Source organism: Haliotis rufescens, unplaced genomic scaffold (genome assembly GCF_023055435.1).
Source record: "Haliotis rufescens isolate VD_foot unplaced genomic scaffold, xgHalRufe1.0.p SCAF_11, whole genome shotgun sequence".
Classification (NCBI taxonomy): Eukaryota; Metazoa; Mollusca; class Gastropoda; order Lepetellida; family Haliotidae; genus Haliotis; species Haliotis rufescens.
In genome coordinates, this window is record NW_025963791.1 from 43,568,811 (window position 1) to 43,583,968 (window position 15,158).

The 15,158-nt window shown below is 43.5% G+C and overlaps 1 protein-coding gene across 3 annotated transcripts in view; it reads left to right on the top strand.

Moving 5' to 3' along the window:
- The window catches only part of LOC124126022, a 103,749-nt gene extending 93,364 nt beyond the window's left edge, over window positions 1–10,385 (top strand). For all 3 annotated transcript variants that reach the window (XM_048392802.1, XM_048392803.1, XM_048392804.1), the window contains 3 exons: window positions 1,885–2,007; window positions 7,205–7,301; window positions 9,142–10,385. In XM_048392802.1, the coding sequence (XP_048248759.1) occupies window positions 1,885–2,007; window positions 7,205–7,301; window positions 9,142–9,319 (398 nt within the window). In that variant the 3' untranslated portion in view covers window positions 9,320–10,385. The remainder of the gene's footprint in view (window positions 1–1,884; window positions 2,008–7,204; window positions 7,302–9,141) is intronic.
- The last annotated feature ends 4,773 nt before the right edge of the window (window positions 10,386–15,158 follow it).

Below are 15,158 nucleotides of genomic sequence, written 5' to 3' on the forward strand. Positions count from 1 at the left end.
ATATATATATATATATATATATATATAAAACACTTGCAATGTATGAAATACTACAGGAATATCCAATGTATGAAATGTGCATATTCTATTTTTGAAACGTTATTTTGAAATTTATTTTGTCTTTATATATCTTGTTGATTGAGCATTGTAGGTACAAAACCGGTACTTCTGGTCGGAACCGATGCATATTATATATATATATATATATATATATATATATATGTGTGTGTGTGTGTGTGTGTGTGTGTGTGTGTGTGTGTGTGTGTGTGTGTGTGTGTGAGAGAGAGAATAGACTTTGACTTTATATGCTTTCATTGGAGTATGAACCTTCATAGAGTGAGGGCAAACGGAACGTCATCCTGCTTTAATAGTTACTTCAGGGCAAAACTATACTTTATCATAATACACATGGGGGTCGAGCAAACTGTGTAGGAAGGGGGAGAGAGCGAGGGGTGGAGAGGACAAATAGACGTTTGTAACACACGCACATTGAAGACTGTTACATCCGTGGACGTCACCTCCGCAACCGCCTTATCTCCGGGACAGTAACGGCCTCAACGGAATTTGGACATCATGTCGCCCACAGACAGTGTTAACGAGATTGAGGGAACATGGTTGGCAGGTCCGAGAGTGGGGAAAAGTCCTGCCCTCAAACGCCTTTTTCGAGCTGTACAGCGTGTGTACAGACGCCAAGGTGAAAGCCTTACGCAGAACTGTTCCAGACCAGGAAGTTCAACCCTTTGGAAATGGTTGTGGCGTGGTCCGGAAAGGAATCTGTGGAAACATGAAAACCATACTGGTTAATACTCAAGGCAATGTTACTGCGCAGAGATGTCAGGATGAAGTTTTGTGCCATTTATCCAACAACAGCCATACGGTATAGTCAGTATGATAACGCTTGATAGCCAAACTGCAAGTATTTCATGAACAACATGAACGTTAATGTTTTGCCATGGCCTGCATTGCTTCCTGACATGAACCCAATCGAGCATTTGGGGGATCATCTTGAAATAAAACCCGGAAGCCGACCAGAACCACCAGTCCACCACCAGGACCTGGAGCGACGTCATCCCTGCTAACTTCAACGGGCATTTGACGTCATCGGTGACGCAAGGGATGGGGCCTGCACTGATGCACGGAATGGACATACTCAATATAAAGCCGACGATTTACGATTATGTAGTGACTAACAAGTTTATTATTATCCCCCACACAACAAAGTTGGCGGGGGATATAGAAACGGGCTCCGTCCGTCAGTCCGTTCGTCCGTCCGTCACGTTTCGTTTCCGGAACATAACTCATACACCGTTCAATATATTTTTTCATCAAACGTTGCAGGTCTGTCAGGTACATGCTGAACTGGTGCCTTTTGCTATTTAGAAATTTTAGAAATTTATATTTTTTACGTTTCCATGGCAACAAGATTGACGTAGGTTCCAAACTCTTCTTTTTTTTACAAGTTCCATGACAAGTTCCACCTCGGTTAAAAAAGGTTAGGGTTTGTTTAGATTTAATTATGTTTTAAATTCTGCAACAGGGTCGGGGGGTATAGCCACGTAAGTGGCAAACTCTTGTTTCACCTGTGTTTTGACAAGGACAACGTGAATAATCTCTCTGTGACCCCTATATGTTTGTGTCATTGTTACTAGTAAAAGTCTGCTACTTTTAGTGTGCCATTGTGTTCATATGATACCGAAACGCCAAACGCCATATATTGAATGTATGTAATAATGCTAGCATTCTCAAGCTTTGTTTCAGTCGCTCCCAAAGTCTTTCGGACTTTCTTTTGTACGTCAACAAATGCTTATACCAATCACGCAACGTATACTTAGTTCTGTAACACAATAACAATAAATGTCACAGACTTTTCTATACTCTTTGCAGCCAAGTGTAAACTGGACGAAGGATATTGTAAAAATAGCGGCGTTTGTAGGGACGGTACAGATGGATTAGTTATCTGCGACTGCAATGAATACTACACCGGTGACACCTGCACTGTCCGGCGATGTGAGTAACTGTTGAACACACCACACATAGAACATACCACACTGGTGACACCTGCACTGTCCGGCGATGTGAGTAACTGTTGAACACACCACACATAGAACATACTACACTGGTGATACCTGCACTGTCCGGCGATGTGAGTAACTGTTGAACACACCACACATAGAACATACTACACTGGTGATACCTGCACTGTCCGGCGATGTGAGTAACTGTTGAACACACCACACATAGAACATACTACACCGGTGACACCTGCACTGTCTGGCGATGTGAGTAACTGTTGAACACACCACACATAGAACATACTACACTGGTGACACCTGCACTGTCCGGTGTTGTGAGTAACTGTTGAACACACCACACATAGAACATACTACACATAGAACATACTACACATAGAACACACCACACATAGAACATACTACACCGGTGACACCTGCACTGTCTGGCGATGTGAGTAACTGTTGAACACACCACACAAAGAACATACTACACCAGTGACACATGCACTGTCCGGTCATGTGAGTAACTGTTGAACACACCACACATAGAACACACCACACATAGAACACACCACACATATAACACACCACACATAGAACACACCGCACATAGAACATACTACACCGGTGACACCTGCACTGTCTGGCGATGTGAGTAACTGTTGAACACACCACACAAAGAACATACTACACCAGTGACACATGCACTGTCCGGTCATGTGAGTAACTGTTGAACACACCACACATAGAACACACCACACATAGAACACACCACACATATAACACACCACACATAGAACACACCGCACATAGAACATACTACACCGGTGACACCTGCACTGTCCGGCGATGTGAGTAACTTTTGAACACACCACACATAGAACATACTACACATAGAACATACTACACCGGTGACACCTGCACTGTCCGGCGATGTGAGTAACTGTTGAACACACCACACATAGAACATACTACACTGGTGACACCTGCACTGTCCGGCGATGTGAGTAACTGTTGAACACACCACACATAGAACATACTACACCAGTGACACCTGCACTGTCTGGCGATGTGAGTAACTGTTGAACACACCACGCATAGAACATACTACACCAGTGACACATGCACTGTCCGGCGATGTGAGTAACTGTTGAACACACTGCACATAGAACATACTACACTGGTGACACCTGCACTGTCCGGCGATGTGAGTAACTGTTGAACACACCACACAAAGAACATACTACACTGGTGACACCTGCACTGTCCGGCGATGTGAGTAACTGTTGAACACACCACACATAGAACATACTACACGGGTGACACCTGCACTGTCCGGTGATGTGAGTAACTGTTGAACACATCACACATAGAACATACTACACTGGTGACACCTGCACTGTCTGGCGATGAGAGTAACTGTTGATCACACCACACACAGAACATACTACACCAGTGACACATGCACTGTCCGGTCATGTGAGTAACTGTTGAACACACCACACATAGAACATACTACACTGGTGATACCTGCACTGTCCGGCGATGTGAGTAACTGTTGAACACACCACACATAGAACATACTACACCGGTGACACCTGCACTGTCTGGCGATGTGAGTAACTGTTGAACACACCACACATAGAACATACTACACCAGTGACACATGCACTGTCCGGTCATGTGAGTAACTGTTGAACACACCACACATAGAACATACTACACTGGTGATACCTGCACTGTCCGGCGATGTGAGTAACTGTTGAACACACCACACATAGAACATACTACACCGGTTACACCTGCACTGTCTGGCGATGTGAGTAACTGTTGAACACACCACACATAGAACATACTACACCAGTGACACATGCACTGTCCGGTCATGTGAGTAACTGTTGAACACACCACACATAGAACATACTACACTGGTGATACCTGCACTGTCCGGCGATGTGAGTAACTGTTGAACACACCACACATAGAACATACTACACTGGTGATACCTGCACTGTCCGGCGATGTGAGTAACTGTTGAACACACCACACATAGAACATACTACACCGGTGACACCTGCACTGTCTGGCGATGTGAGTAACTGTTGAACACACCACACATAGAACATACTACACCAGTGACACATGCACTGTCCGGTCATGTGAGTAACTGTTGAACACACCACACATAGAACATACTACACTGGTGATACCTGCACTGTCCGGCGATGTGAGTAACTGTTGAACACACCACACATAGAACATACTACACCGGTGACACCTGCACTGTCCGGTGTTGTGAGTAACTGTTGAACACACCGCACATAGAACATACTACACATAGAACATACTACACATAGAACACACCACACATAGAACATACTACACCGGTGACACCTGCACTGTCCGGCGATGTGAGTAACTGTTGATCACACCACACACAGAACATACTACACATAGAACACACCACACATAGAACATACTACACCGGTGACACCTGCACTGTCCGGCGATGTGAGTAACTGTTGAACACATCACACATAGAACATACTACACTGGTGACACCTGCACTGTCCGGTGTTGTGAGTAACTGTTGAACACACCGCACATAGAACATACTACACATAGAACATACTACACATAGAACACACCACACATAGAACATACTACACCGGTGACACCTGCACTGTCTGGCGATGTGAGTAACTGTTGATCACACCACACACAGAACATACTACACATAGAACACACCACACATAGAACATACTACACCGGTGACACCTGCACTGTCCGGCGATGTGAGTAACTGTTGAACACATCACACATAGAACATACTACACTGGTGACACCTGCACAGTCTGGCGATGTGAGTAACTGTTGAACACACCACACATAGAACATACTACACTGGTGACACCTGCACTGTCCGGTGATGTGAGTAACTGTTGAACACACCGCACATAGAACATACTACACTGGTGACACCTGCACTGTCTGGCGATGTGAGTAACTGTTGAACACACCACACATAGAACACACCGCACATAGAACATACTACACTGGTGACACCTGCACTGTCCGGTGATGTGAGTAACTGTTGAACACACCGCACATAGAACATACTACACTGGTGACACCTGCACTGTCTGGCGATGTGAGTAACTGTTGAACACACCACACATAGAACACACCGCACATAGAACATACTACACTGGTGACACCTGCACTGTCCGGTGATGTGAGTAACTGTTGAACACACCACACATAGAACATACTACACCGGTGACACCTGCACTGTCCGGCGATGTGAGTAACTGTTGAACACACCACACATAGAACATACTACACCAGTGACACATGCACTGTCCGGTCATGTGAGTAACTGTTGAACACACCACACATAGAACATACTACACTGGTGATACCTGCACTGTCCGGCGATGTGAGTAACTGTTGAACACACCACACATAGAACATACTACACCGGTTACACCTGCACTGTCTGGCGATGTGAGTAACTGTTGAACACACCACACATAGAACATACTACACCAGTGACACATGCACTGTCCGGTCATGTGAGTAACTGTTGAACACACCACACATAGAACATACTACACTGGTGATACCTGCACTGTCCGGCGATGTGAGTAACTGTTGAACACACCACACATAGAACATACTACACTGGTGATACCTGCACTGTCCGGCGATGTGAGTAACTGTTGAACACACCACACATAGAACATACTACACCGGTGACACCTGCACTGTCTGGCGATGTGAGTAACTGTTGAACACACCACACATAGAACATACTACACCAGTGACACATGCACTGTCCGGTCATGTGAGTAACTGTTGAACACACCACACATAGAACATACTACACTGGTGATACCTGCACTGTCCGGCGATGTGAGTAACTGTTGAACACACCACACATAGAACATACTACACTGGTGATACCTGCACTGTCCGGCGATGTGAGTAACTGTTGAACACACCACACATAGAACATACTACACCGGTGACACCTACACTGTCCGGTGTTGTGAGTAACTGTTGAACACACCGCACATAGAACATACTACACATAGAACATACTACACATAGAACACACCACACATAGAACATACTACACCGGTGACACCTGCACTGTCCGGCGATGTGAGTAACTGTTGAACACATCACACATAGAACATACTACACTGGTGACACCTGCACAGTCTGGCGATGTGAGTAACTGTTGAACACACCACACATAGAACATACTACACTGGTGACACCTGCACTGTCCGGTGATGTGAGTAACTGTTGAACACACCGCACATAGAACATACTACACTGGTGACACCTGCACTGTCTGGCGATGTGAGTAACTGTTGAACACACCACACATAGAACACACCGCACATAGAACATACTACACTGGTGACACCTGCACTGTCCGGTGATGTGAGTAAATGTTGAACACACCGCACATAGAACATACTACACTGGTGACACCTGCACTGTCTGGCGATGTGAGTAACTGTTGAACACACCACACATAGAACACACCGCACATAGAACATACTACACCGGTGACACTTGCACTGTCCGGCGATGTGAGTAACTGTTGAACACACCACACATAGAACATACTACACATAGAACATACTACACCGGTGACACCTGCACTGTCCGGCGATGTGAGTAACTGTTGAACACACCACACATAGAACATACTACACCGGTGACACCTGCACTGTCCGGCGATGTGAGTAACTGTTGAACACACCACACATAGAACATACTACACTGGTCACACCTGCACTGTCTGGCGATGAGAGTAACTGTTGATCACACCACACACAGAACATACTACACCGGTGACACCTGCACTGTCCGGCGTTGACCGGGCATCACCATGGCTGCTATGGCAGTTGAATGTTGCATGTGTTTCAAGTTGTATCCACTTCATGTTAACCAAATACTTTACTGGTTCTCGATGTTAGAGGACCTTGTTTTGTTTCTCATGGTACTGGCTTCTCCTAACTGTTAACATGTTGATGCTGGTCTGGCCTCATCACTATACTGCTCTCTCAGACTGAATCGGGCAATGTGTGGTGGAAATATGCGGTTTTTCTGGGGACTTGGGGGTTGACAAGTTTGTCGTATCCTTTAACTGTTCATGGTTCCCCTTCTCACAGCTGTTGAGTCAAACCTGCCTTGGGTCATCGTCGGCGTCTCTGTCGGCCTCTTCGTCCTGCTTATCGCCGGCCTGGCTATAGGCTGTTACTGCCACAGGTAGGTGTCTGTGGTGGAACAACGTTGTTGTGCTTGCTGTATATTGTAATGTTAGGCTTCTTAATACTTCAGGATGTTAGGAGTAAACACGAGGGTAACTCCGCGTGTAGGTATAGTTTAGGCTTTATTCGTAGCTGCCCAGGGCCGAAATTCCATAAAAATGTCAAGGGAGAAGGAGTGGGATAGTGGGATGTGTGAGATCAGAAGTACATTAGAACAAATTATGAATATGTCTAAGTATTCATCCGATGATAGGACATCAACCTCACGGTAATCGGATTCCTTTCAAAATAAAATCTATAATCAAATACAGTCATTGTTTTCAGAGTGAGTGAGTCAGTTGGGTTTAACGCCGCTTTTAACAGTATTCCAGTCATATCGCGGCGTGTCAGCTTAATGTGGGAGGAAAGCCCGAAGTGATGCAGGCCTCAGACGTTTACCAATTCGGTGAAACCCACGAGCACGGGTATGGTACTGTCAAACCTAGAAACATAATTTGGGCGAACCGGGATACGAACCCGCAATCATAGGTTTCTGGCGTGTCCAAGGGACGCAACTCTGCACAGCGAATCGCGGCGCCTTTGACGACTGGGCCACCCGTGCCCCCCATTGTTTTCAGAAACCACTAAGCCTGGGATATTAAAACGCTTGTTAAATGGTTGAAAGTTAACCCTATAAATGTTTAAATATCTGCTATGAAACCACATAACTTAGACAGTTGACACAGTTTGAAGCGAGGTGGGTTTTTTATACTTGAAGATGAATTGTGTTTCAATTTCACTCTAAAAACATTAAAATGGTTGAAATATCTAAAACTAGTTTTCTAAGAAATCGCATGTGGTGATATTTCGGCTGATTCACAGCCTTAAGATTAGTGGTGAACTTCTCTCCTTAAATAGACAGGAATATAACAAAATGTGTCTTTAAATCTTAATTACTTAATGCCATGCTAACCTTTCACATCATGCCATGAATCACTCCACTGGGGAGTACAGTCGACTGGCCCGTTTACCAGCTGCTTTCCTCGCATTGGAAACAGAAGCACTAAAACAAGTCTTTCTGGCAATAAGAAATATTACAGTAAGGAATAAAAGTACAAAGTGCACTTGTTGCGATAAACATCATCATTGAGATTTCATCACGTGGTTACAATCCGTGTTCGGATCGGAAGTCAGGTGACTGCGGGTGAGTTAGCAGTTAGCAGTGAGTGCTTCTCGAACTAACCAAATCGATATTTTGTTTCAAAAGCGCACTTTGCATTTTTTGTCATACATATAAGTAATATTAGGTATTGCCGAAATGAACTGTTTTTACTATACAAGTAATACTACACATGCAGCTATCTTCGTTATCTTGGTAGGATTCTTAGATACGTAGATATAAAGACCTACTTTTAATAACTACAGGGTTCGCTGATGCGAGAAGTTGGGATAAGTTATTAATGGAAGGATTAATATAATAATAGGGCGGCAACAACATTTCTCTACTTGACTGAAAATAAGGACATTCCAAGATAAAATGAAACTCATCATCAATAGAACGTGTAGTACACAACAACATAAGGCGTTAGTGGACGCCTAAACATTGTCTTTCACAGCATGCGGAATGTGATTTGTGAGCATCAGTTCGATTGGCGCTAGTTTTTGTTTGATAAACACATTATAAATTCAAGAGTGACAAAATCAATAAAAGTTGTATGGAACTAGTAGTGTTTATTCAAAACCAAACGCTTTATCCTCGCTCTCAATATGTGAGAATCAGTCTCTCCATGAGCAGAGAAATGTCCGTTGCTGCAGAGATGCTGTTGCTGATGTCGTTACTTGTGCCTGTTTCCTCTCAGACGTTCACGAGCCAGCGTCGACAAGGACAAACACTCCGCCATGGACAGGACATCCACCTACCCCGACTACCCGAGGTCGCCATACACCGTGTACAGGGGCTACACGCAGTACCAAAACCCCGGGTTTAATGAGGCGTACGACTTTTACAGATCAGAGGACAGATATTCAGACGACTAGAGAAGCTTTGTCTAACTGTGTCCCCTCGTCAAGTTCAAATACGTATTCATTTCTCGGACCTCCCTAAATATAATGTATTTATTCCAGTACTCGCAGTATTTTATCTGAAACTATATGGTTCATCAGCTGTAAAATCAGGCTGTGATATGAGATACAAGCTAAGTGTGCACATCTATCTCTGTGGGGATGTTGGAACATCCCTATGCAGAATGCACAGGAACCTGTCTTCACATGCACATGCACATGCACATGCACCACACTCGTCAAAATATGAACAACCGGTCTACGTGTAGCTAACATTCCTTCCCAATTTTCCAGAAAATATATAGAGTTGATTATACAAGCATGTGTGTCATACATGTGCTTCGAATGAATATTTACGAAACTCGTGTAAGAATTCATGTCTTACCATTGCTCGTAACCTTGCTCTTGAAATACAAGTTTTCTGGCACTCTTTTCTTAAAATCAGTGAGACATGCATGCTCCTGTACCATTATCCATATACGGATCACGTGTAGTATTGGCTTCACACGTCCTACGGCATTGATATTCAGACCATTGCTGACGTTATGTATAGTGACGTACAGTAATAATGGCGTCACAACGTATCAGTGTCAGTTCATGTTGCCGTTACATTGTAGCTCGAGGTGTTCATCAGTGACGTCACCATGACCTCGCTACAGGAACATATGTAGTATGGTGATCAGGGAATTACTACATTCATGTTCAAGTGTGTTCCTCCATAGTTATCTTCAGCTCGAGGTGGCTGGGGTAAAACAAGAGGCAGACACTCGGCTGGAAACATCAGTGACTCGGTTTATTTTGTGTCTTCGGCGACGCGGAACTTTGCTTATGATATCATTCACTAATTTCTCATGTCCATTATTGATTATTTGCATACATTATGTATAAAATAATTATGTACATACATATATATATATATAAAACACTTGCAATGTATGAAATTATACAGGAACTGCAATGTATGAAATGTGCACATTCTATTTTTGAAACATTATTTTGAGATTTATTTTGTCTTTTTAAAGACATGAAACACCCAATTGTTCATAGCGTTATGTTGTTTGTAAATATATCTTGTTAATTGAGCATTGTAGGTACAAAACCGGTACTTCTGGTCGGAACCGATGAATAATATATATATATATATAAATATATTTATGTATGTATGTATGTGTGTGTGTGTGTGTGTGTGTGTGTGTGTGTGTGTGTGTGTGTGTGTGTGTGTGTGTGTAAAAGGCGAAAGAGGATTGTTGATGCATGTCATCGTATCCCAACTGTGTGGATCGATGCTCATGATGTCAATCACTGGATTGTCAAGTCCAGACTGGATTATTTACAGACCGCCGTCATATAGCTGGCATATTGCTGAGTGCTTCGTTAAACAACAAACAAACAAACCTTTGGTACCATGTAAAGCCTCGGTCTGTTTCAATCTGGAGTTGCACTGCCAGAAAACATCCCTAACCCCACACTATGGCGCCAACAATGCAGTGTGTGTCCAGAAATAATTGATGACGACATACTGCCTCCAAATAGAACAACACCACGCGGGGTGATGTGTGATGAGCAGCTTCACATGGCTGTCAGGGTATACCTACACAAGGTGAAGAAGGAGAGGTACATTCATATCCTTACTCTGCATGTAATCATTACAAGTGAGAGAACATTAACATCACATATGACCTTTAGTTTGGCGGAATATAAAAAAAACATAAACCCATGGTCGATGCCACGCCATTCCAAAGAGGCAAAACCAAGTTCACAAGCTTCCTTGATGTTTGAGCCACCTCCCTAGTCAAATGGATAGTGCGGAGAGCGGAAGGTAGGTGGTTCGATTCCGAGCCTCGTTATACCAAAACACGTCAAAGATGGTACTTGTTGTTTCCCATCTTCCCGAGGCATGTGTGTCCACTAGCCTTATAATCAAATATCATATTTCCACCTCTTCCAAATCTCCCCTGCTAACGCGGCGTTAAACAACAAACAAACACATTCCTTTGGTAATTATAATCGGACTATTACACATCTTTTTTTCCAGAATATATATATATATATATATATATATATATATATATATATATATATATATATATATATAGATAGATATATAGATATATATATCAATGTTATAAATTAATACATTTATTATTGTTTATATTTTTCTAATCGTTATCACTTGTGCACGCGTGTTATTTTTCAAAACTACCATTGTATACAAGCGTAAACGTTATGTTGGTCATAACAAATTTGGCTACTCGTCTGATGAATGTTTTATCATAACTAAATTGATCTACGAAAACCACCCTTGGTTACAGAAGGACCGACACACCCTAACTTAGGAGTGGTGACACAACTCGATTAACGGTGTCAGTAACAGGTGTGACCACCGTTTACGTTGATACAGGCGGCGGCTGTGCCTTGAAGACACCAGATGATAGAAAACAGCCTCGGGGATGTTGTTCGAAATGTCAACCATAGGTAGGCCCAACTGAGCAAGCGTTACCGGCTGGTTCTAGTTCTGTCGTAAGCGTCGTTCTTTCTCATCCCATACATGATCTGTGAGAGAGGGGTCTCGATAAACAGCCGGTCATAGCAGTACAGCAATGTTAAGCTGCCTTAAAACGTTTGTTACAACACGTGCAACATGCGGGCAACGTGACGTTACGTCCCTGCATTTGCACAAAGGGTCGAACACGATCACGAACGATGTTGTCCCGGCAACGTACTCCATTCAAATTTCCATTGTGTTCTTACACGGGTTGTTATGCCACCCCATACCGTTACACTTCGCTAAGACGTTCTCCAGGACGCCGGTAGACCCATGCATGAGCATCAGAGGTGCCCAGTTTAAACCTGAACTCCTCTGCAAACAGTATACTATCCAAGTCTTGTTTTCGGAATCTCAGAAGCTGCCTACACCGAGCTAGGTGTGACTGACGGTGATGTGGACGCAATATTGGGCGTATGGCTGGACGTCGAGGTCAGGGGCGCATGTTCAGGGGGCGGGAGATCGCGCGAGCGTACAGCGAGGCAATACGAGTCCTTGCTGAGCTGAGAGTGCTGGCTCTCACGGCACAGCATCCATAATGGCGTCGCCAGATCGATTGATAGATAGATTGTCTTTATTTCCTCCAGTATTGAAGATGCATTATTTAAGATAGATACATGAATATTGATTAAAACTGAACAATGTAGTTACATGTCATAGTGGAGGGGGTATGAACACATGCTGCAACTTGTTAACATAGTGAGAGACTAGTTACATAGTTTGGTCCCATATGTCAGGCTCAAGGTTTTTCATGCAATCAGGCAGGCCACCTCAGAGGAAAGACATGATAACATCATCATAATTGGACCAAAGGTCAACAAAGCATTTCGCATCTGTGATATCAAAGATATTTTCGAACATTTCATTTCTTTCCTTCATATTAATAGTACATGACATAAAAATGTGTTTGACTATGTCAGGGGCTACAGTTTAGTAATGACATTCTCGCGATTCTATCCCGGAACATCCTTTTTTCACCATATCAGACAGAACATAAAACTTTGAAGGAAAGCGTAGCGAAAATTGCCGAATTCTGTGTTGACCTTCTGATCTGATTCTAATATATCTAAACAGGTCATGTCCGTTTGTTTCACAAGCATTACAGAATCTACATTTCTTATTTTTTCATTCACAAGACTAGTCCATTTACATTTACTGGGAACATTACAATTAGTTATGTAATCATTCAAGACGTCGAACAAGGCGCCGCATGTTGAAACAGGGAGAGTTATAACATCTTTTGTCAAATCTGGTTGTCATTTGTACTGCCCAAGTCTGCCAATAAATAGCTATAGTTGTTTGAAATAGAAGTCACAGAAGTTCACACATTTAGTATGATGTCATACTTTGATGTTCACGATAACGCCGCACCCAGCAATGTTCCAGCTATATGACGGCGGTCTATATATAATCAAGTCTTGAACAGACAATCCAGTGATTGATACCATGAGCATCGATCTAGGCAAGTGGGACATGATGACATGCATCAACCAAGTCAACGAGCCTGACCACCCTATCCCCTTACTCACCTCTTACAACAAACATGGGTTGCTGAAGATCTATTCTCTGTCCAGATATTCAAGGTTCACTATATTAAAAAGACAATTAAGATTTTATAGATTTGTCTTTAGACATCAGTTCGATTCCGGTTAAAGGCAAACATTTGTTCAATGTGCCACCCATCTTGGATTACAAGGCGAACTACCTCCCGGGCTTGATCGCGAGTATACATTTTGCTGACGTGACGTCACACGTGGGCGACACGCGCAATGCCCCCAACAAACAGCAGACATCCAAAATGTGTTTCGTGCATTCATATGCACGTGCAAATTGTGAATCACGACGGTAAAGTCGGAGAGATGTCTTCATGAATATGTATTGGAAGAGGCATCATTTCATTTGATAACAAATGTCTTTAACCTATAGGAAGCACGGCGTCTCTTGGTCATGCCGCCGTGGTCAATCTGTAATACTTATTTGAAAAATACGATAGGACATGCTGGTTTCTGGGTAGTTGTACTGGAATTATTTTTTTAATTTCGCCTACTATTGTCTGGCACGTATGTTTTACATGTCTCCCCTGTGTTGTTAGTCGTTCAGTCTTATATTAAACGAAACCCCCATATTCATAACATGTGTGCAGAACACGTCACATTTGGTCTGGTAGTTCTAAAAATTCTCGATATGTTTTAGTTTTAGTTAAACCCTGAAATGTATGACATATGTCAGGACGATTACCGCAATACTGAGAGGGACACAGTGAGTGAGGCTGCCAACCCCCTCTTGGTACGTGGGATTCGGTTGTATATATTCTCTCACTCACTCACTCACTCACCCAAATCCCATTCACCCACTCACTCACTCACTCACTCACTCACTCACTCGTTTGTCCCACAGCCGTTCGAGTCTCAGTTTCCCCCCGATTATCATCTTTGGTCTTTCGGCCCGTGAAGATCCGGCGTAGAATTGGTCTTCAGCAACCCTTGCTTGCAGTAGAAGGCGACCATGCTTGTCGTAAGAGGTGACTAACGGGATTGGGTGGTCAGACTCGTTGATTGTGGCTGATGCATGTCATCGTATCCCAGTTGTGTGGATCGATGCTCATGATGTCAATCACTGGATTGTCTTGTCCAGACTCGAGTATATACAGACCGCCGTCATATAGCTGGAATATTGCTGAGTGCGGCGTTAAACAACAAACAGACAAACAAACAAACAAACAATCCTTTGTCTTTCCGAACTTCCCCAGGTTTCACCAGAACGCGGAAAGTCTACGATCTGAAGGAGCTTTGGGCTATCCGACATGCCATCATATACTTCTTGTAAAGGCGTGAGTTGGGTTTAATTCCTCTGAACAATATTCCAGTTATATCGCGGCGTGTCAGCTTAATGTGAGAGGAAAGCTCGAAGTGATGCAGGTCTCAGACGTTTATCACTTTGGTGAAATCCAGGAACACAGGTAGTGGTGCTGACAAACTTAGAAACATAATCGGGGCGAACCGGGGCGAACACAGTCATAGTATGTGTGTGTGTCTGTACTATTCCGGACGTATACTGGGTACAAGTCGTGAAACACATTTCTGGAGTGCCTTAGCGGTCTTATTGCTGGAATATTGCTAAAAGCAGCGTAAACTCATACCCACTCAATCACTCACCGGACGTATGCTTATTTTATAGTGCTAGACCCCCGAGAAACCATGCCGCGGTGTTGACGTGAATACCCCACCGAGACACAGTGTACCACCGACCACAGATCGAACAACGACCTTC